Source organism: Prunus dulcis, chromosome 3, assembly GCF_902201215.1.
Source record: "Prunus dulcis chromosome 3, ALMONDv2, whole genome shotgun sequence".
Lineage (NCBI taxonomy): Eukaryota > Viridiplantae > Streptophyta > Magnoliopsida > Rosales > Rosaceae > Prunus > Prunus dulcis.
Window position 1 is genome coordinate 1,356,489 of NC_047652.1, and position 21,587 is coordinate 1,378,075.

The following is a 21,587-nucleotide window of genomic DNA, read 5'->3' on the forward strand; positions in this document are numbered from 1 at the left end:
TACATGGGGTTTGGAGAGCTTATTTCTAACTACATTTGCATTTCGAGTCGATTCTGCATCGTTCTAGTCAATGAGGAATCTGCATCATATATGTTAATGAGAAAAATGGCAATTCTCCAATCCATGGAACAGTTCTTGTATTATTATTATTATCTATTTATACAAGCGACACTGTGGGAGGGTGAATTGAACCTAGGACCTCGGGTGCATGGGTAAATACTCTAAATCCATGGAATAGTTTTAAGTGCCTCTCTTTTTTAGGGTTAGTGTCATTTTCAGTGGCAACCTAGCCAACATCATTTTGTCTTGTGTTCTGTATTTTTTTCTTGGAAAGCAAACCAACAATTTGAAGGTATGTATATCTTAGGACCAATTATGTCACTAGAGTAAGTTGATTGTGGGATTGAATTTAATTTTTACGTGGGACCATAAAAGATCACAATAAGCTTTATAAGAGAAGCATGAGAGGAATAGAGGTAAATGAGTATTTACCTTGCAGGTATAGTTTTGGGTAATATTTCTCACACTTTGTTAGGTTCTTCTAAAAGAGAAACACCACATTATTAGTTACTTTTAACAGATTAAACGCATAAAATGCATAAAAATTCAATTAAAGAAAGAATAATGTCAACTATAAAACTCATCTAAATACTTTTTCATTTGCTTACAATTGGGTGAAACCTATGAAATATAGTTTTGTTTATCACTGAGAGTTTAAAATCTTCAGTCTCGACCTCAACCCTTTTGCCAGCAATAATAGCCTGCAAAGCCATAGTCCATAAGAATACGCAAGACACCCATTTACAATTCCTTGTGAAAAGCAATACAAGATGCAAACAGCTGTTGCTGCAAAGAAAGACAACTTGACCTGTCTCCTCCCTGTTTTACGCTCATTAACAACAATGTCTTGATTTGTATCTTAAAAGAAGAAGAAAATAAATGTATTGATTTGAACTAATGATCAACATGTTGTACATTGATAATTCAGATGAATGAAAAATTTCGATAAACTCAAGTTGATATACAATACAAGGTTACATAAACAGGCTATATATGCCCACAACAATGAGAATTGCAGCGATAGAATATGTCCACAAGATTTCCTCTAAGTAGGTGATTTTTCCATTTCATTCCCACTGCAATAGGGAAGAAGTATTTCTAATCCTGAAAATAAATAATTAAATTTTCTATAAAAACACAATTAGATTTGAATTTGCGTTTGTTACGAGATGACGAATGGTTGTACTGGCAGAAAACAATTCTACAAAAGAACCAGCACGAACCAATCACGAGCTCAATTTTAACTTCGTTCTCCATAACTCTCCGATGACCTTCTTTGGTGCTGGATTCTCTGGTCCTTTGTCTCGCTGCCCTGATGTAAAATACAACCACCCATTCCAGAAGCCAACTAGTGTGGTTTTAACTCGAAATGGTAGTTTCCCAAGAACTGACCAGTTCTGTAACAAAGATCAGAAATTAAGAGTAGAAACCAACATTGTAGCACATAGGCACCCCTAGGGTAAAGAGGGCAGGGGTAATGAGAAACATTATGAATTAGACAAAATTGAAGAGATTTCGATAACAGCAAACAAACTTATGACCCATTATCTGGGCTATAGCTTGTTTGTAGTAACTGATGTAAATGCAGGAGTTAGATTTCTATAAATTCACACATTCCATGGGTAGTTTCGGAGTGCTGCTGTAGGTCCACAACAACAAACCTAGTCATCAAAAAGATGGTCTCTCGTCACCACAAGAAAGACAAGATGGTAACTGCATTTGAGAATAATTGTGAACCCACCGCAGTGAACTCTATCCACAATCTAGTCAATGGAGATAAATTAAAAAAAACTCAAGATCAAGGGCAATCTTGACTCCAGTTTAAGGCATTGTGATACCTTAACCTACATACCAACAGCAACTGCCTCACTGTTTGTGTGGTTTTTTGTTCATTTGTTTGTGTGTAAACAATTAAGGCACATGTACTTTATCTTTAAAAGCATAAAGAGGTAAGCGTCAATACCAGTGTATTCAAGTTAAACTGGAATATTTCTCCAACCAAAGTCATCTTCTTAGTCACAGGGTGCTTCTCTGTTGTGCCTCCAACAATAACAATAGAATTGTTAACAACAACCCAGGCAAATTCGATATGGGAATCTGGTTTAGGCATGGGAGGTAACACTTTCCACTTCATTTCGTCATCTAGCATGTAAACATCACCATATACAACCTGAAACAATCATAAATAACAAAATGAAATTTATTCTAGAGGACAAGTCCAGATTTGAACTTTGGTTTCTTGGATTTGTTTGCTAAATTCATTCTATGTTTGTGTAGGGCTCTGAAGCTTCCAGTAAGTAATTGACTGGTTCCTTTAGAAACAGTGCATGCTTCTAACTGAGTGAGTAAAATAGGCGTAACTGTGTGTGTATTAAAAGCCTAAAAAAGATCCATCATTGATTTTTTTCATCTGTACAACTGATGATGATGTAATACATCAAGAAGAATCTATGATGGCCTAGAACCAAAAGAAACTGGCATAACCATCTGGTTATTATTAACTAAACTCAGACATAACTGATCCAACAAAAGAATAATAAATATATGAAATTCTTACCTCATTCCTGCGAGAGCACTTGAAAATAGGTGATCCAGGTTTGGCCATGAAATCACCCTCTTGACCACCAATAAGATAAAGACGATCATCAACAACTATACAAGCCCTACAAAAAGATACCAATTACAGTAGAACATTGTTAAGATTTATAGCTCATAGTGTCATGCCCCTTAAAAAAAATCAGTGGGAGGGTTCAGGAAAGAGGTCTTAAAACCAATAATTATTTTCTCAGGAAGGACCACCCAAGGCAGTACAAATAATAAAGTAATTATTCCACTAGTTGTCATGTTTCACTTGTATTTACAGCTCCAGGGGGAGTTGGGAGCCAATTTTCATCCCTTGGGAATATCAAATAACAAGAAGCCCTTTCTCTTCTCCCTCTATCAACTAACTCTAGATTCTCTGAGCAGAATTTTGTAACTCAGAGTGAAAATGCTACGAGGAGACCAAAGACCTTTTGATAACAAAATTCTACAGAAGTTACTCCATTTATTCTCTTCAGGTCTGATGGAGATCAAGTAATTCTATCATAAAAATCTGAACATCAATAAGCTTACACCAGAACCCCAAGTTCTGAAGCTAGCTCTGTAAACATTCTAAGCAGGGAGTGTATATCATTGTCCTTATGTTATTGCCCTAGACACCAAAGAGGATTATTCTCATTGCAACATATAAGAAAGAATCTGGAATTGATAGATCACAAAAGGAAATAGGGACCTAGAAAATAATCAAGAAGAGAGCACTCATACCAACAGATTGCCTAGAACTTCCAACAATGGTTATTGGTAAAAAAAACTTCAAAATTTATGATTTAATTTTATGTGATCACTTTCAAGGCCAATGAACGCAAAATTGTACTCAATTTCATATGCGGGAATTCCACCAAGATCTCCCATGATGAAATGCTTAGTTACATAAATGCAGCAAGAATAAGACAGTGGACATACCTATGAGGTCCACCCCTGGGAATAGGCATTTCAGTCCTCCATTCCTTTTCTAATGCTTTTCCATCTTTAACAGCAAGACTCCAATGATCTACTCCAGGTGTATATCGATTCTCTTTGCTACCACCCATTACATGAAGTCTACCTCTCCAAAGTTGAGTTGCTGGTGCATACCTGAAAATTACTGAGTTAAAACCATTCGATCTACGTGTGAACTACAGAAGAAAAATTATATGATTTGTTTTGGACTACAAATACTTACTAATGAAATCTTACACTAACAAATTGATTTTCCAGTTCACACCATCAGTACAAAAAGTTCCCATGAGCTAAGTAGAAACCAGCAACAAAGGCTACAACTCAACAAAGCCTTAATCCTGACATCTGGGCTCAGCTACTCTACCCCTATATACACATGTGCACATACAAACACACACATACAAATACACACATACATCTATAATATATACATATATACATATATAAACAGATATCCTACAATGAAATCAGGTGGTATTAAATAAGAGCAAAATGACATAAAGCCATGGTATAAATGACACTCATTCACAAACATGTGTATGCATGCAGCACAATACAGGAATACACAGTGCTCGATTTCAGTATCACACAGCATTTAACAACAGAATCGTACACTTCATTCTATTCAATCTTATTAAGGAAAAAACAAACCTAGGAACTGGTAAAGGAGGCATGTCCCGCCACTGCTTTGTCTCAGTATCAAGCACGAATGTGTGGGCAGTGGGCCCTCTGCACTGTGGCCCATACTGTCCTGTGACAATGTATATGTACCTTCCATCAGTTACCATTCCTAAATGTGAATGTGCCATTTCTTTTGGCATATCAAATCTTCCTCCCCATGTATTATCACTGAAATTGTAGATATCAACATGTGAATGTACCTAAAGTAAACAATAAACAGAAAGGAAAGCCCATTAACATAAGAAGGGAGGGTAAATCTTTTCAGTTTTGGTGAACGAGTGAATATAATAAAACATGTTTATCATAGTTCCACATAAGCGGTAGGATCTGATCTATCCCCAGGATTGAGGCCCAATTCATTTATGTCACCAGTCATGAAGCAGTTTGTGATTTTCCCTCTTCTTCTTTTTTGTAGTAAACATTAAAATCTAGTTTTAAAAAATAGAATAAAAAATATGTGAAAACGTGTCTCTCTATAAGTTTTTTTTTAAAAAAAAAAAATTTTTAAATTATTTATTTATTTTTTTTTATGCAGAAAATTACAGAATAAATTTACAACTATTTCATAACACCCACAAAATCTAGATAAATTAAACTAAAGGCAATATCCTAAAACTCTTTGACATAGATTCCCATAAAGACACCACAGTTCTACTCGATACAATTAAGTCAAAGTAAGAACCCATAAAAACACACCCTTTTCAACCCGTCTAATCTCACTTTTTAACTACTGGATTCCAAAAATTTAAAGAACAAGAACTACCCTGAGCAGTTTGTGCTACAATCTTCAATTTTCCTTCATAGCTGCTCCTAGCAATTCCTAATCCACTTGCAACACGAACATCTTCTACAAAATCTTGATATCCTTTTCCAATTCTCTGCATGGTCTATAGAATAGATACCCTTCTCTCTCATGAAGCAGTTTGTAATACAACCACCTCTTTAACAAATTCTTCCCCCCAGCCCCTAGTGCTAAAAAAATATAGAACCATTTCTAGTTTCTACATGATTTCATTGTTTGTTTTTTTTTAATAATTTCTTCAGCAAATGTAACTAATAACATAATACAGTGTGAATATTCATATTGAGTACATGTGCGTCATACTAGTCAATCTTCACTTTCAAAAGTTCCATAACCCAAAAAATAATGCCCATGGCTCTTTATTTATCTTCAAAGTTATTTGCACAGGAGCATCAACCATTTATTTCGTTAAGGGACTACATTAAATCAGTTCATTTCCCCCCAAAAAATATTAAAGACAGAATTCCCATAGCATCAACTAAAACAAGATCTCAAGAAAATGTAAGACCACTCTATACAGTGGTCATTTCAACAGGGTTAAGTTAAAAGTAATGTGCTAGATCATGAAAATTTGGATGTTAAAAAGTAAGCAACAGACCATTTTAATAAATAAAAAAGGACATAGCCTGAAAAATTCAGTAGAGATAGCTAGCATGAACAACATAAAAAAATAATTTAGTGAAGGAGCAATAAAAGGTTCTCACATAATCAATGGTACCGTATCCAGCAAACACGAATAGAAGATTCTTTATCTGTATAGCCGCCCCATCCAAGCGAGCTACAGGTGCGGCAGCCATAATTTCCCATTTTAATTCTGGTCCAGGCAAATCAGCAAAAGTTGCTGATAAGACTCTCCCATGAGCAGTATCGTTTTTATGATTTCCCTAAAGGTAACAGAATAGTGGTCAATATTCAGAGCTGAAACAAGGATCAGTTAGAATTTTATTTGCCAATAATTTAACATAACAGGAAAAAGTTCTAGAAGACAAGTAAAAGGATAACACGTTGGTTTCATAAAAGTGGAAATTCCTTCTACTTAACCCATTGATGGATGGAATTAAGCTCCAATAACAGAACCATTGTTTTTCTAATAGGTGCAGAATTTACTCATATGCCCAATAACAGAAACCCAAATTCATGAAATCTTCACTTTGCTTTTCTTTTCCCCGCATTTTCAAGCGGAACTGGAAAAGCATCCTAAAAGCTCAAAATAAAGAATAGCAGTTCATGCAATTTCATAATTTTCAATATGCCGAATATACTAATATCCCAAATCTGATATCCATTTTCTTCTACGGCATCTTCTCAGCACCCAAAACAAAATCAAATTTGAAATCTGCAAAAACTAATCAAATAAGCAACAATGAACTTCAACAAAGCAACCTAGCAAACTTTTTTTTTTCTTTTTTTTCCCATTTTCCACCATGTTTCACAAACGGAACAATGCCGGTAAGAATTCACATCAAAAGACAAACCCTGCAACTATGGGGGGTGTTGAAATCCACAGAAACACTAATCACAGTGTACAACTACCAACAATAAGCTTTAATGATCAACCAACTCTCACATCCAGAAATAAAAGCACCAATTCCTTTGCGGAGCACTTAATAACACACTAAATAAGACCGCAACGAAAATATTCATACAAACTCAGCAGCAAAGATAAGCTTCAGTATAGCAACCAAACAAACTAAAAAGGCACACTTCCTCACAAATCAGACAATACTGAGATCAAATTCACATGAAAAATCATAAATCAGCACGAATGAGCTTCAACAAAACAACCAAACAATAAAAAGTATAATCTTCCCGCGTTTTGACACAAGCCAACCAATACCCAGATGATAATTCGCATAAAAACGCAAGATTTCGACAAGATGATAACAAAGAGCCAGGCAAACCTTTTCGGGTAACTCATCGTCAGTCTTCTTGGGCGTGAGGATCAGACTGGGTTTTGAAATATCAAGGGGAGGAGCCCAATTGGAGGCAATGGAGATATAGGAATTAGCAAAACGAGGCGAGGAAGCCCAGAGGAAATCAGCAATCAGAGCAAGCCCCAATAGGCCAACGCATATCAACACCAAGCGAGCCGATGTGTGCTTCGCAGAGGGCCTAACCATCTCATATATGATATGAATGAATGAAAGAAAGAATGGTAGTTTTAAAGTCAGAGAGAGATGTGAATGTTGCAAAGCTCAGCTGGGTTCACTAATGGAGAGTTGGAGAGCTACGCTTTACGCATTTATCTTCTCTCCCAATTGGAAGATGAGAGTGACGGTGACACAGAGAGAGAAACACCGACACTGATATTGCAGTGACTGAGGTTTTCTGCAATTACCAATTTTCCCGGGGTCGGAGCAAATTTGTCCCTTCCTCTAGTTTCGTAGTGAAGCAACTTAATAGAAAATCATTATATAAAAATTACCTTTTTTTAATAGCGAAATTAAAAAATTAATAATTTTTAAATGAAGAATATCAATTGGATTTCTTATGAAAATTTTAACGTTTATATAATAAAAGTATTTTTGTTAGAAAAAGTACTTCCTAAAGAAGTAGGCCCAAACGAGACCTTTTAACTCTCCTTGTTGATCAGTTTTTATTAGGAAGGGGAATGATTCAATCTGGTTAACGCCCAAAAAATGGTTATATCAACTAAACCAACCTAAACAAATTCAAGAACAGTTCGGTTTGGTCAGTTCGGTTCAGTTTGGGCTCACGACGTTTTATTTATTTTCTTGCATTTTGGTAGGTGTTTGTACCATAAAAATCTATCTATCACCCACTTATAATACAATTATAAATAAATAAAAATAAACCAATCAGCGTCAAGAACCGCGAACTAAACCGGATCTGATCAGTTCGACTTTTTTTGGTTCAAGGACTGAACCAAATCGAATGATTCTGATTATGAACTTTAAAGTGTAAGTGTGCAACCAAAATATAAACAATGAATCTCAGATATGTGGAGATGGACAAACCAAAGTAAGCATTGGAAAAGATCATATATAAATAACTCAATTATTTTTTCTTTCTATTTCACATTAACTCAGTCTGATTAAACATGTAAATCCCCTGCTTCATCAAGCCACCCCATTACAAAAGCTTTCAAAACCTAAAAGAAAAATAGAAAGGGAAAGGAAACCCAAGAAAACTATACACCATGTTAAAAGGAATAAACACCACTACCCCCATCTTAATCTGTTACAAACACAACTTCTTCACTCCTACCGCCATCACCAACATCATCAATAATAATAATAATAAAGGGAAAGAATATACTCTCGAAAGAGCAAAACCTGAAATAAGTCTGCAATTCAATTTACTGCTAAACTGGTATGACATCATTCTTTGATGCATCATCACATCTCAAAACAATACCCTCAAGGCTAGCTGGAAAGATACATTTGGCCCACTGGCATCCTGTCGTGATCGGCTCAGGGGGAGGAACGATCATCAGCACATTGTCATTTCTCTGGACAACTCCCATTACACTAACTGTGCTTCCTTCTTTAATGTACCTGCAAATATGGCATGGCAGTTCAGATCTACAACCACATCACTTTGCATCTATCACATTCGAACAGCTTGTATAGAAAATTTCACAAATCTCATTGAATTTATACATACCATCACACAGACAGGGACAACAACCGTCGTCATTTACATTTAATCACATACTGTCAAATTCCCATTTTCTTGTGTTTAAAAATCTAATTTTGTATTTCTTTACTTAAATTTAGTACTGGATTCATTGGATGACTCAACTATCTTAAGGGTAAAATTTTAGGTTGCATGGGAAAGAGTGGCTAGAGAGCTGAAGCACTTTTCAACCCAAACAAACCACCCAAATCCGCATATTGGCCACCCAACTTCGTGCTAATGCCTCAACTGAGAAAAAGCTAAAATCAGTAGAAAGTACAAACTGCTACTGCCAGGTATACACTTCCTAAGAACATGAAGACTAGATATTTGAAAGCACATTATAAACTCCTTATAAGGGGCATTTATGTTTAACACAACTACAAAAATGATAGATTATGAGGAAAAAACTCATAGAAGCATTTATCATTTATAATTATAAGAGAAAAGGCATAAATTAATTGTAAGAAAGAGCTATTACCCTTCTTTCAACCGCATCATGCGATCATCACTTGAAAGGTTCCTCTCTCCCAACCACCTAATAAACTCTGGAGACAACTCTTCATTTTCAGGGTTCACATCAATGACAATCGAATCATCAACATAAGGAGTCACCCTTGCTCCAGAGCCAGTCTTAACCAATGCTCTTAACCCGGATTGGAAATCAGAGATGTAGAAATCTACAACACGGCCCTGTCAAACGACATAATTAGAAATTCTGGTCAAAAGTGTGAAATCTAAACCCAAGAATTTTCAAGCCTGGTAGCCATAAAAGTCATCCCTTGGCATCACCATGCAATAGCTCCTTCCAGCAACAGAACATTCAAGCAGGAAGGCATATAAACTAGAAACAAATATATTAACAAAATTCAAATAGCAACTAGTGGATTGGCAATGGCACTGTCCAGGCACTAGAATTAAAATTAGCCAACGGCAAAATCTTAAATATTTTGAAAGTTAATGAGAAATAAAATTCAGTTCGTTAATTATGAAAACCCCAACCCCCGCCCCAATTTTTAAAAAAAAAAGGAAAGAAAAGCAGAAAGAGAAATACTATATGTTATCCATGAAACATTAAGCTGACTTTCAGTTACTCACTTCTATGGACCTGAGCCCCCAAGTAAAGCGACGATGTGTAGGGTTGGCAGCTTTTGAATCCCATCCTCGATATTCGTACAAACTTGTAGATGTATACACACATCTAGGAACCTTTTGAAAGGACGACTCAAGGGGCAGATTGCCACAAGTGACCACCTTCAAAAACAGAACCAGATATAACTTGTGAAAACTATTGATTAACATTTACATAAGAATAGCTAAGCTCAACAAAAAGGAAAAACACTCAAGTCCTTAACCCGTTTGTATTAGAACCTAGAAGATAAATGTTATAGAGATATAGTATTTCCAGCAATTAAATTCCTCCATGTATCTTCATCCCACCCTCCTTCATAGATCTCAATAACAATTATAAGCCATATGTTCAAATCCATCAACAGATTAACTTACCCCTGAGACCTTCACAAATTGCCCATTCTTCGCAGTCCTCAGCTCAGAATCTGAATAGCTAGCAATATAACCTATAATAGCTCGTCTTCCCCAATAAGTATTCCATGTGAATAGTGTAGCAACTGCACCAAAAAGGATCACAACCACAATGAGGAGATATGCATTGTGGACTGCACCTAGAATAAAACCACCAGCTATGAACCCCATCACGAAAAGTAGAATCAAAGACCATAATATTAGCTTTGGGAAGCTCTTCCTAAATGAAAACTCATCATCTTGGCTTAGAGTAGTAATGGCCTGATTGTGAACAATGGAGGAACCTTGTACTTTCATTGATCCCATTGACTCCAAAGGACCGGATACCTTACGAGGGGCCCCAGAAGCATTTAGTGGGCCAGAAGAAATGGGTCCAGATGTAATGAGACCTGTTGCAGGGAGAACAGGAGGAAGAGGTCCAGAGTTTTGGCGGCCAGTTGGTGTTACCCCACCAGATTGAGGACCAGACGACTTCTTAAGAGGTTCCCCATGCTTATTTAGCGGTCCAGAATTTGACTTCTTTAAGGAAGCTGGACCAGGCATGCCGCCAGATGATACGGGACCTGATGTGGTATAGCCAGCACGAACTGCAGCATTAGGGATTGGTCCTGAATGTGAAGCAGCACCTCCAAAAGATCCAGTCCTTGAAGGAGGACCAGTTATAGGTCCAGATTTTCTAGACTTAGAGCCATCCATAGGGATATCAAACATCTTTCCTAGTTCTCCCGACTTCTTGATATCTCCACCAGTATAGGGCATGGCAACTGAGCTCATAGTTGGAGTCCTTTCCTTTGGTTGCTCTGGCCGGCCTGATACATAAAGGCCATTGCTGAGCTGATGAGATGGGAATCTGGAACCCATCTAGCTCCTTTGAAAGATCCCACAAGATATTAAACAATAAACTCAACTAGCAGATAGAATTCACTGATGCAATCCTCCTAGGAAAAAAAAAAAGGCACTGCAACAGTTAGAAAATAACCCATTGCTTATCTAAAAACCAAAACAGTAACCCACAGCTACAGCCGCTCACACTATAGTAACACATAAATGAATTAGAGATTGCACGGGAACTAGTAGTATTTTAGAGAAAATAAAGGTTTTCACTGACCAATAAAGAAAGGTCACGAAGGAACTAAAACGCGGTACCATCTTAGATTTCCAGTAAAGCTAAAACATTTCTAAAGATTATATACTTTATTTGTATGTCCTGGCAAATTTATCACAATGCACACCTAATTTATACACCACTGAAATAGTCAACACCCATGCCATCTTCTGGACAATCTATATTTACTTGTACAATCTTTACAACCATTTTCCTCTATTAAAAACACTATAGATAATAGAAAAGTGGGGTTTTGGAGAATGTACAAGAAATATCTTGTTTAGAAGATATGGATATGATTTCTGCGACTTATAAAACACCAACCACCCAAGGAACCAACAGTGTTATTATAGAAGTCAAGGAAACAAAACCAATCTATGTGTGTATGAATGTGAATGTGCTGCGCATGCGTAACATCTTGTTATGAAGATTAAGCAAATGAAGTCAAAACAACAAGCAAAAGCTGTTTCAGAGTATATTAGTTGAGTTTGAGTGGAGTATATTTTATATGTCGATTCATATAAGAATCTACATTTCAAAAATCATATGCACATTTACATTTATAAAATGAAAGCAGTATTATCATTTTGAAACGCCATCCAAACTCAAAAGAACAATATCATGGATCGAATGAATTAATTACAGGTCTGTTCAAAACAATTTTAAACAAGAGAATCATGAAATAGGTCAGAAAAAATAATTACAAAATTAGGAAAAAGGGAGTATCAGAATCTTCTATTTTTAGAAAGGTTTGAAAACTAAATTTATACCTCAGGGTCAAAACAGAGTAACAAAGCATGCCTACATCAACATTTTGCACATAAATCAAAGACATGAAAAAGATCTAGAATACAAGTACAGATTTCAAGTGGGAGTTCAGTTGGGGTTTTTAGCTATATCAAGTCCCAATGCAACAAAATGAAAATTCAAACTTGTCGTTTTGATTTCTCTACCTCCACTTTCTCAAAAACCAGACAAACTCAGAGAAACATAAGCAACCCAGATTCAAAGAAACATAACCTTCCGTATACGGAAAATTTCATCAAAATGACACCATCTTGAAGGACCAACCATCCAAATGGCCACTCTTACAGCCCAAATCAAGAAAACAAAGCATACCCAAATCACCATTTGGAGCAAACAGTAAGAAAATCGAAAAGATCTAAGAAAACAAGCAGATATTGACAATAAAACTATCACAGTCAAAGAGTAGCTGACTGAGAGAGAAAAGCAGGGGCAGGAACCAAATGGCAATTAGGAAAATTGTTCACATACCTGAAGGAGAAGCAGTAGGAGCTGAAATCTGGAGATTTGGAGACATCATGGCTTGACTGATAAAGACAAATAGAACCAAAAAGAAAAATCTGAGACTCTCTCTAAAATCTTCTTTTCGGTTTGTGTTCGTTTTTCTCTCTCTCTGTCTCTCTCTCACTTGAGACTTGAGAGAGGCGCAAGCAACATCTGGTGGGTGGTGTTGTCTCGTCCGGCCAAAACCTCCGAACTCGAAGAAAAATGTGATTACTTTTAGTACCAAGGTATACAAATTTTATATAAGAATTATTATATAGCTAAGCTCAGTCTTACAGTCTACACTCTACTGTACATATCCAATATATATCCCCAAAAATAAAATAAAACTGTACATTTCCTATTAAAATGACATATTTCTCCTCGATCGCTTTTGTGGGGCTACTTTCATTTTCTTTTTGTTTTTTGTTTTTTTTCTTCTTTTTATCATTTATATTTTGGTCTGTTTTGGACCCTGTTGGTTGTTACAATATTTATGTACAGTACTAGTGAGTGGTCACAGGTTCATATAAAAAAATTTACCTCACGGATATGTTGGGTCTCACACTCATGTCCCTTCTCTCAACATGCTAAGTTAGGTTGGATGAAAACAATTCAATTGTATGCAATCTCTATATAAAAAATCAATATTGTAAATGTTTCAAAGATTAGAGTTGATAAGTAAGAACTAATCATTAATGAGTATATGTCAACTTAGTTAAGATATGCTCTTAGGGAAATGTCAATATGAAATGTTATATTGCTCCACTATCAATATGTACAGTGTATTTTGATAAGATGTCAAATTTTCATGTAACGTAACATTCCAAATAAACTCCAAGAGAAATATATAGAAAACCAAGTGGACACATATTTGAAGGCAAACTCGTTTTTTTTTTTTTTCTTCTTCTTCTACAGGTCAATTGATAAGCAATGTATATATCTGTCAAATTCGCAGTTTGGTAACATAATATGCCCAATAAATTTCAAAAGAAACATCCAGAAAGAATCAAGTTTGCACCATATATGAACTTGTATTCTTTTGTATTGCTCGTCGATTGAGTATATTTATACTTTATCACCAGCAATGCAAAGAAACACGAGTCTGCATAAAGTGCGCTCCTAAACCAGCTACATTGTTGTTAGTAATGGTCTCTTATTTGGTAACACTTTCATTTCTATGTGCCTTTTCATTTTTACTTAAAACTCCAATAGCGACCTTAAATGAAAACTATTTAGAATTGCTTTTAGTTTTTGCTTCTTTTTTTTTTTTTTTTTTTCCATACACATTTTATCCCTCATTCATTCCTCCCCTTCCTTCTACCTTCTTTCTCCTTATTTTCTCCCATGCATTTTCTCTTATCTTTTACTAAAAATAAATACTGAAAACCAAATTGAGAGTATTACCAAAGGACCCTTAAATGCGTGGAAAGAATTCTCAAACTCTCTAAATAATCCTTCGATTTATATAATTTGTTGGCATCCGCGAAAATAAGGAAAAAGAGAATCATGAACTGGCCATTTGCCCCCATGCAGTTCAGGAGAGATTGCACATGTTCCTTCATTTTGTTTAGGCCAGAAACTACGCAAATTTTAATTTTTCTGATGAGAGATTGCATTAGAACAAGACCTTTTCCCTTCTCCAGGCTGGAAGCTTATTAACCAAAGCTTTTTGTTTAGGTTGCAAATGGCTGAGAGAGAGAGAGAGAGAGAGAGAGAGAGAGAGAGAGAGAGAGAAGGGAACTTCAACAGAAAAAAAAAAACTGATGAATATATAACACTTTCCTTTATAACATAGTCTTCTCAAGCTGGTAAAATTCCCACTACATGAAGCCACACCATTACAGAAACTTTCAAACCCTAGGAAAAACAATGGATAAGAAATTTCTAAAATCTATACACAAGGAGAGAAAAATCACGTCATCTTAAACCATCAAGCTCATCACTGTTTATCACTACAACACCACCACTGCCATCCACCATCAATTTTGACATTGGGAACAAAATATTTTTCAAAAGAGCAATATACCCGAAAACGTTTTCTGGAGCGCAAACAACTAAACGGGTATGACATCATTTTTTGATGAGTCTTCACATCTCAAAACAACCCCCTCAAGGCTAGCCGGAAAAATACAATTGCTCCATTGGCATCCAGTTGTCAAAGGCTCAGGTGGAGGGACAATCATAAGCACATTGTCATTTCTCTGGACAACTCCCATCACACTAACTGTGCTACCTTCCTTGATGTACCTACACAAAGGCATCACTTGCAGTTATGTAAGATGCACTTGGATTAAACCAGTAATACAACTGATTCATGCATTTTCCAAAATCCCCTCAAAAGAAGGGAAAACAGTTTTCATTAAGAATATTTATAAGAACCTAAAAATTAAATAAGCAATAGGTTTCTACCCTTCTTTCAATCGCATCGTACGGTCATCACTTGAAAGATTCCTCTCTCCCAACCACCTGACAAAATCTGGAGACATGTCCTTGTTTTCTGGGTTAACATCAATAATGACAGACTCATCAACATAAGGAGTAACTCTTGCGCCATAGCCAGTCTTAACTAATGCTCTCAACCCAGACTGGAAATCAGAGATGTAGAAGTCCACTATGTGCCTCTGTCAAGCAACATAGACAAATTAGTACAGTTCAACATTAAAAATCTTACACCTCAAAAGTTACAGCATGGCATGATACTGCCACATTGGCCCTCCAATTGTTCACTAAGACATTTTATGTGAGAAGGAAATCTTTTTCTTTTTTTTAAAGAAAAAGGATTTTAAGAAGAAGCTTCGAAGTCAGGAAATGTAACTAAAATGTCTAGTATCTACATTGCAAAGGTAATCATCCAGTTCACCTACATGCATATCCTTTAAATTTCGTTCTTTTTTTATCTTTATTCTTGGAAAGAAAAGGTCCCTAACTGTGAGGATAAAATGACTAAAAACATATCACAATCCTAATAAAATTATATGGCCATTAAGCATGAAAAATAAGTTATGAACACATATTTTAAGCAATAAGTATGAATCTATCATTTTTTAAGAGAATGAAGTACAATATGGACCTTTCATCTACACATTGGTCATTGGGCAAGGTGTACATCATAAACCCTGTTTTTTTAAAAGAATGCACACCCTTCCTATATTAATACATACCATTATACTAATAACTCAAATTCTTTATTTAAACTATCAACAACTGCCTAATTATGACTTTAAAAAATGTGAATAACTATGATGTGTTTAGGGGTATCAAGTACTGTTTACATCTCAAAAGTTTAAAAAGTTTAGTGTTAACAAAATTGTTTTCAAAATCGAAGCCATTTATTTATAATCAGATACTTGTTGCAGAGAATTCAAAAGTTATCCATATCCATATTGGGTATGGTTCTCCCATACAATTATCCATTCAACATAATTTCAAAGGAAATTTGTCACTTCTCATTTACTCACCTCTGATGATCTAAGTCCCCATGTAAATCGACGATGTGTAGGGTTTGCTGGTTTTGAATCCCATCCTCGGTACTCATATAAACTTGTAGATGTGTACACGCATCTAGGAACTCTCCGGAAGGATGACTCAAGGGGCACATTACCACAGGTAACCACCTTCAAGAATTACACAAGCATATAACATCTAAACTTCAGCATACTATTTATGCAGAAAAAATGACAACAGGTGATGAACCACTGCATGACAAATACCAGCCAGGCTATGTTCACAGTCGCAACAAATCTATAGATTCTATATCACTGTTTGAGAGCACATATGAGAAGTTCTCTCTTTTCAAGGTATTTTTCATAGAATATTTTCTAATTCACATATGCTTCTATTCTTATAAAGTTCTGATATGCAAATGCAGATGCAGCAGCCACTACCTTGTAAGAGAATATGCCCAATGCTAAGCATACTCATAGAAAAGTTTTTGGACCCCTCAAATACTCCTTGGTAGTTTTAATTACTCTGAAGTTTTGGAGTTGAAGTGTCTACTGATTTTATTTCAACTTAGGGAAATAGCAAGGTTTTAGCTTGGTAGTGTTCATGTTTGCACTTCACAGCTACTAATTAAATGTTTTGATAGGGGACATGCCACTACTTTATTATAAAGGATATCCTGGGTTTTTGCCTTTGGTTTATTAGAGTTTGAGTAAAAGGTTATGATTGGTTACAATTTGAAAGCTATGGCTTAATACTGTGAAGTTTTGTTACAAATAAGCTCAACCTTCCTTTTTGATGCATGGATTCTGACTGAGATACAACATAATTCTTTATCGTCTTCAGACTAGGTACTTCAATAAAAGACTTTCCATTTGACACCAACTCTGAACCCTAAATATTCCACTTTAGGGACAGAAACTGAATGTTTTATTTCTTGGCTGTCCTGCATGACATATGTATAAACATGTAAAAAGTACAAAGATGTTTTATTTTTATTTTTATTTTTTAAATTCTCAATTAACATGCAGAAAGATATTTTAAATATATGCATCTAAATGTCAAAGTAGAAAGACTTTTTCAAAATGTCAAGGTATCTTTGCACAGTTTTCACTATGCCACTTTACAATTTTAAATAAAGTCCAACTTGTTCATGCATTTTGTCATTTCACACATTTATGCAAACAGATTAACTCCTCTGATCTATTCTTCCTTTGCTCGCACCATTTCAGTTTTCAGTAAAATATTTCATGTTTTTGTTCAAAGTAGTGGAGAAACACAGATGAACAACTACTGTGAAGTGAAACTTAACAACCTGAATTAACGGTAAACAGAAGTAAATCTTCTAAACAAAGTTTTAAGTGGAACAGACACAAGCACAAAGTGAAAAACAACTACTTGGTGATGTTATTTGAGATCCAAGGCGGGGAAGAAAAGCGCAAACTAAAAGTAGAATTTCTATAGTCATAAATATCAATAGGCAGATCAACCAACAAGAGGATGTATAACTATAAGATATTATATCAGCATTGGCTATGTTACATACCCCAGAGACTTTCACATATTGCCCATTTTTAGCAGTTCTGAGCTCAGCATCAGGATAACGAGAAATGAAATTTACGATAGCATTTCTTCCCCAACAAGTATTCCATGTGAACAAAGCAGCAACTGCAGCGAAAAGAATTCCCACAACAGCAAGGAGTATGGCATTGTGGACCGCTCCAAGAATAAAACCACCAGCAATGAACCCCATCACAAATATCAGTATCACAGACCACAATATTGTCTTTGGGAAGTTCTTTCTGAAAGAATAATCATCTTGGCCAAGAGTAGTCACTGCTGGATTGTGAGCAACAGAGGAACTTTGTAATTTCATTGATCCCATAGACTCTAAAGGTCCAGATACCTTTCTAGGGGCCCCAGAGGAATTTAGTGGACCTGAAGATATGGGTCCAGATGTGATAAGACCTGTTGTGGGAAGAACTGGTGGAATATGGCCGGAGTTTTGACGTGTCACTCCACCAGATTGAGGGCCAGAAGACTTCTTCAATGGTTCCCCATGCTTATTGAGTGGCCCAGAATTAGTCTTTTTTACCGAAGTAGAACCAGTCATGCCTCCAGAAGATACAGGACCTGAAGTCGTATAGTTAGCTCGAGCTGCAGCATTAGGCATAATGGGACCTGAATGAGAAGCAGCACCTCCAAATGATCCAGTCCTTGAAGGGGCACTGGTTAGTTGTCCAGATTTCCTAGACTTGGACCCGTCCATAGGGATATCAAACATTTTCCCCAGCTCTCCCGACTTCTTGATATCGCCACCAGTATAGGGCATGGCCGTTGAGCCCATCGTAGGTGCTCTTTCTTTTGGCTGCTCAGGCCTGCCTGATACGTATAGACCATTGCTGAGCTGATGAGATGGGAATCTGGAACCCATCAAGCTTCTTTGAGGGGCACAGGACAAAGCACAAGATGGTTATCTAACGGACACTCAAAGTCCTACTGAGAGAGAGAAAGAGGGACAATCAGGTATTGTTCATCAACTTATTAACTAGCTCAATACTTGACGCTATCAAGCAATAGTTGTTATAGGTACAATGATATAACCAATCAGCCACACTAGAATATAGCAAAGTAACAATAAGCAAGTGATATTATCTCAACTTTCAACTGAAGTACAACAATTGGAAATTTCGAAGATACGATAATGATTTAGATTGGACATGTTCTCAGAGATCAAGTCTTGAGAGCAAGCTTTTGTTTTGTGGTGGCACAAGCATCTCTAATACTCGGAGGTTAATTTATGATGATAAGTCCTGATCTTCAATTTTTGGCAACCTAAGAAACTAGGCAAAAATACTTAAAACTACAACAGAATTGCAAGTAAAACAAATCATCTCCTAATTACTAACATTACAGTCTGAAATCTATCATTCATAGAACAAATTTTCATTGATGAAAGATCTGAAGAAAGAAGAAGGGATTGTAGGACTACTGGCTACTTCTGGATCTCAGAAAAATTGATAGGCAGCAGAATAAAGCTCTCAAGAATATCTTAAATGGCTCTGTCCCTTGAGCTTCTCATTTTTATCCTTTTTTCTGTAAGAACTGAAAAACCCAACATTCAAAAGTTGCTTCTTTCCACATTTTCTCATCAACCAACCAGAGTACAAAAAGGAACTAAATTGATGATCGATATCCAACAAAACAAGAAAGACAGCACAATCCTCCACATTTAGCAAAGTACAAACAAAACCATGTCATTCTCAAATTAAAAATGAATAAATAAATAAAAGACACAGCTTTCACAGCCCAAATCAGAGAAACAAAGCATACCCAGATCACCATTTTGAACTATAACCATGGAAATGTGGAAGATCTACACAAATGAAGAAAAGTTTCATCTGGGTTCAGAGCAGATTGGTGGCAATGCGGGAAGGGGCATAATGGGGATAAAAATGAGGTTAGAGTAAGAGTAATACCTGAGGAGGAAGAAGAAGAAAAAGATTTAGTTGCTGAAATGGATCAAACACAGTGGTTGAAGTGGTAATAATAGCAGTAATGATTCTGCTGGTGAGAGTGAGATCCCATCTCTATAGCAGTCACAATCTCTCTCTCTCTCTGAAATGCTTTGTTTCTTTCTCTCTCTAAAAAAAGTCTCTCTCTTTCTCACTCTTCAAAGAGCCGCAACAACTGGTAGGTTGTCTCATCCGGCAAAAACCACCAAACTCAGTAAATGACTTTGGATAAACAAAATATTATTTCAATATTACCTGAAAAGTCACCTTCCACCTTCCATCCCCTCTCTCCTCTCTTGTATTTCTCTATGTTTTTTTTTGTTTTTTTTTATTTTATTAGATTTTTTTATTTCCCTAGTTTATATTCAAGCTTTTATATGTAAGAGCCGGGAGTCTATTAGTTTTTCTCCTCTATTATCCCTAATATCATTATCTCTTAAGGGTACTTTTTTGAGATTATAACCTACCATCCTTGAGAAATACAGTTGTCTTTATTTATTAAAATTTTATAATCATTATAGAGTAATGGCGTAAGCTCAAATCCTAGGACTCATCAAAAATTAAAAATCAATGCTCCATTGTTATTTTTTTCAAAGCTAGTATTGAGAATTTCTTAAGTCTATTACAGTATAGCGAATATACATACCAAAATACTAAACACCCCAAAATTTTCTTTTTCCAACTAATACAGAACTTGATATGCGGCTTGCATATTGCATTGAAAAATAACTATATTATAGAACGCATCGTGACGGTGCGATATTAACTGAAAAAATAAGGTTGGGATAAAAAATTGAGAAGTGTAGCATTTTTCATTAGCTTAGCTGTATAACATTCCACAGTTGGAGTGATTTCATTGACTAGTACATCTTACAAGAGATGGAATTTACTAATTAGTTAGAAGTTCCATGAAGTGTCTTTCCTTTCTTCTTTATTTGTTTTAAAAAACATTTTTCAGCTCCCATGGAGGTGGAGCTGAAAATTGAAACTTACCTGATATCCATGTATGTAGGTTGGTCTGTGATTGGTAAATACTGTAAAATGGCATGTATCATCAAAAAAAGCCACACACAAAACAAAACAAAAACATGAGTTGGGTTAGCCAGTGTGTGTGTGGGGTATGAGATTGTAGAAGGTGAGAACTAAAAGAGTTGGTTTACAAGTCAATTTTTTGTTTTAGAAAAATTATGAACTCTAGATCATCATCATTGGCATGACATTTTCATTTCACCATAATAAAATTAAACCCTTCATTCTCAATTTTCTTTATTTTTGACAAAAAAAACTTTCTTGCTCAACTTCACACGTCTCCAAAAATATTCAACATTGTAATTTTCAAATTAATGGACTCTTGACCATTTCAAATTAATAGAATTTTTTTTTTATGGTTTTTTATTTTTTTTTGGAGAATGGTCTCTTGAATTAATGAAATGGGTAAATGTTAAAAATATCTTACTTGAAAGAGATTTAATTGTTTTAAATTCAATAAATTTTTAATTAGACTGCTGCAATTGATTCTCATCCAATGTGCATGGGGTGCAATATCTCTATCAATTTGCAAATAAATTATAACAATCTCATTCAACTTTCAAAAAGTTGATCCACCATGCATAATAAAAATACTTATTCAAAGTATTATAATGTGCTCTACACCCCCCACCACACCCCTCCCCCCCCTTTCTCTCTATAGCATGATGCATCTGGCAAACAATGAGATCACTGGATATTTTGAAGAGGGTGATGACTAATCTATATACTCTTTATGCTAAATTGTTTCAAAAGTATTAAAAGATGAGAAAAAGAAAACTCAAATCCCACCACAATAAATAAATTATTCAGATTCGTCCAAAAGGGTTGATAAACAACTGTTGGAAGATCATATTCTTCTTTTTTTTTTTGAGATAAAGGTAGATTCAACTACGTATTGTTGCTTATGCATCCCAAAGTGATTGGTGACCAGGGTGTCATTATA

The 21,587-nt window shown here is 35.6% G+C and overlaps 3 protein-coding genes across 5 annotated transcripts; all 3 read right to left on the bottom strand.

Moving 5' to 3' along the window:
• Positions 1-983: 983 nt before the first annotated feature.
• Positions 984-7,461, bottom strand: LOC117622924 (kelch repeat-containing protein At3g27220). Of its 2 annotated transcripts, none has more exons than XM_034353743.1 (7): positions 6,985-7,461; positions 5,788-5,967; positions 4,252-4,351; positions 3,565-3,745; positions 2,618-2,723; positions 2,024-2,230; positions 984-1,457 (listed from the first exon to the last, which is right to left on the bottom strand). In XM_034353743.1, the coding sequence occupies exons 1-7, from the start codon at positions 7,201-7,203 to the stop codon at positions 1,287-1,289; spliced, it is 1,164 nt and encodes a 387-aa protein (XP_034209634.1). In that variant the 5' UTR covers positions 7,204-7,461; the 3' UTR covers positions 984-1,286. The 2 variants fall into 2 exon arrangements, with proteins under 2 accessions (XP_034209634.1, XP_034209633.1); XM_034353742.1 differs by having other exon boundaries at positions 3,565-3,735; positions 4,252-4,481.
• A 624-nt stretch (positions 7,462-8,085) lies between these two features.
• Positions 8,086-12,926, bottom strand: LOC117622771 (uncharacterized membrane protein At1g16860-like). The gene is made up of 5 exons (XM_034353545.1): positions 12,645-12,926; positions 10,229-11,202; positions 9,821-9,976; positions 9,204-9,415; positions 8,086-8,601 (listed from the first exon to the last, which is right to left on the bottom strand). The coding sequence occupies exons 2-5, from the start codon at positions 11,123-11,125 to the stop codon at positions 8,409-8,411; spliced, it is 1,458 nt and encodes a 485-aa protein (XP_034209436.1). The 5' UTR covers positions 11,126-11,202; positions 12,645-12,926; the 3' UTR covers positions 8,086-8,408.
• Positions 12,927-14,408: 1,482 nt separating this feature from the next.
• On the bottom strand, positions 14,409-19,853 carry LOC117621446 (uncharacterized membrane protein At1g16860-like). Of its 2 annotated transcripts, XM_034351928.1 has the most exons (6): positions 19,580-19,853; positions 19,434-19,476; positions 17,647-18,599; positions 16,118-16,273; positions 15,069-15,280; positions 14,409-14,906 (listed from the first exon to the last, which is right to left on the bottom strand). In XM_034351928.1, exons 3-6 carry the CDS (start codon positions 18,532-18,534, stop codon positions 14,714-14,716), a joined length of 1,449 nt encoding a protein of 482 aa, XP_034207819.1. In that variant the 5' UTR covers positions 18,535-18,599; positions 19,434-19,476; positions 19,580-19,853; the 3' UTR covers positions 14,409-14,713. The 2 variants fall into 2 exon arrangements, with proteins under 2 accessions (XP_034207819.1, XP_034207818.1); XM_034351927.1 differs by lacking the exon at positions 19,434-19,476.
• Positions 19,854-21,587: the final 1,734 nt, after the last annotated feature.

Bases quoted from the DNA above. Each gene is read 5' to 3' on its own strand.
- LOC117622924 (XM_034353742.1), bottom strand. From the start codon at position 7,203: ATGGTTAGGCCCTCTGCGAAGCACACATCGGCTCGCTTGGTGTTGATA. The intron at 4,482-5,787 runs GTGAGAACCTTT...TGTTTACTTTAG, and splicing joins GATACGGTACCATTGATTAT to GTACATTCACATGTTGATAT. The intron at 3,736-4,251 runs GTTTGTTTTTTC...AGTAATTTTCAG, and splicing joins CCTCCTTTACCAGTTCCTAG to GTATGCACCAGCAACTCAAC.
- LOC117622771 (XM_034353545.1), bottom strand. From the start codon at position 11,125: ATGGGTTCCAGATTCCCATCTCATCAGCTCAGCAATGGCCTTTATGTA. The intron at 9,977-10,228 runs GTAAGTTAATCT...CTGTTTTTGAAG, and splicing joins AATTTGTGAAGGTCTCAGGG to GTGGTCACTTGTGGCAATCT. The intron at 9,416-9,820 runs GTGAGTAACTGA...GTCGTTTGACAG, and splicing joins GGGGGCTCAGGTCCATAGAA to GGCCGTGTTGTAGATTTCTA.
- LOC117621446 (XM_034351927.1), bottom strand. From the start codon at position 18,534: ATGGGTTCCAGATTCCCATCTCATCAGCTCAGCAATGGTCTATACGTA. The intron at 16,274-17,646 runs GTATGTAACATA...TAATTCTTGAAG, and splicing joins AATATGTGAAAGTCTCTGGG to GTGGTTACCTGTGGTAATGT. The intron at 15,281-16,117 runs GTGAGTAAATGA...GTTGCTTGACAG, and splicing joins GGGGACTTAGATCATCAGAG to AGGCACATAGTGGACTTCTA.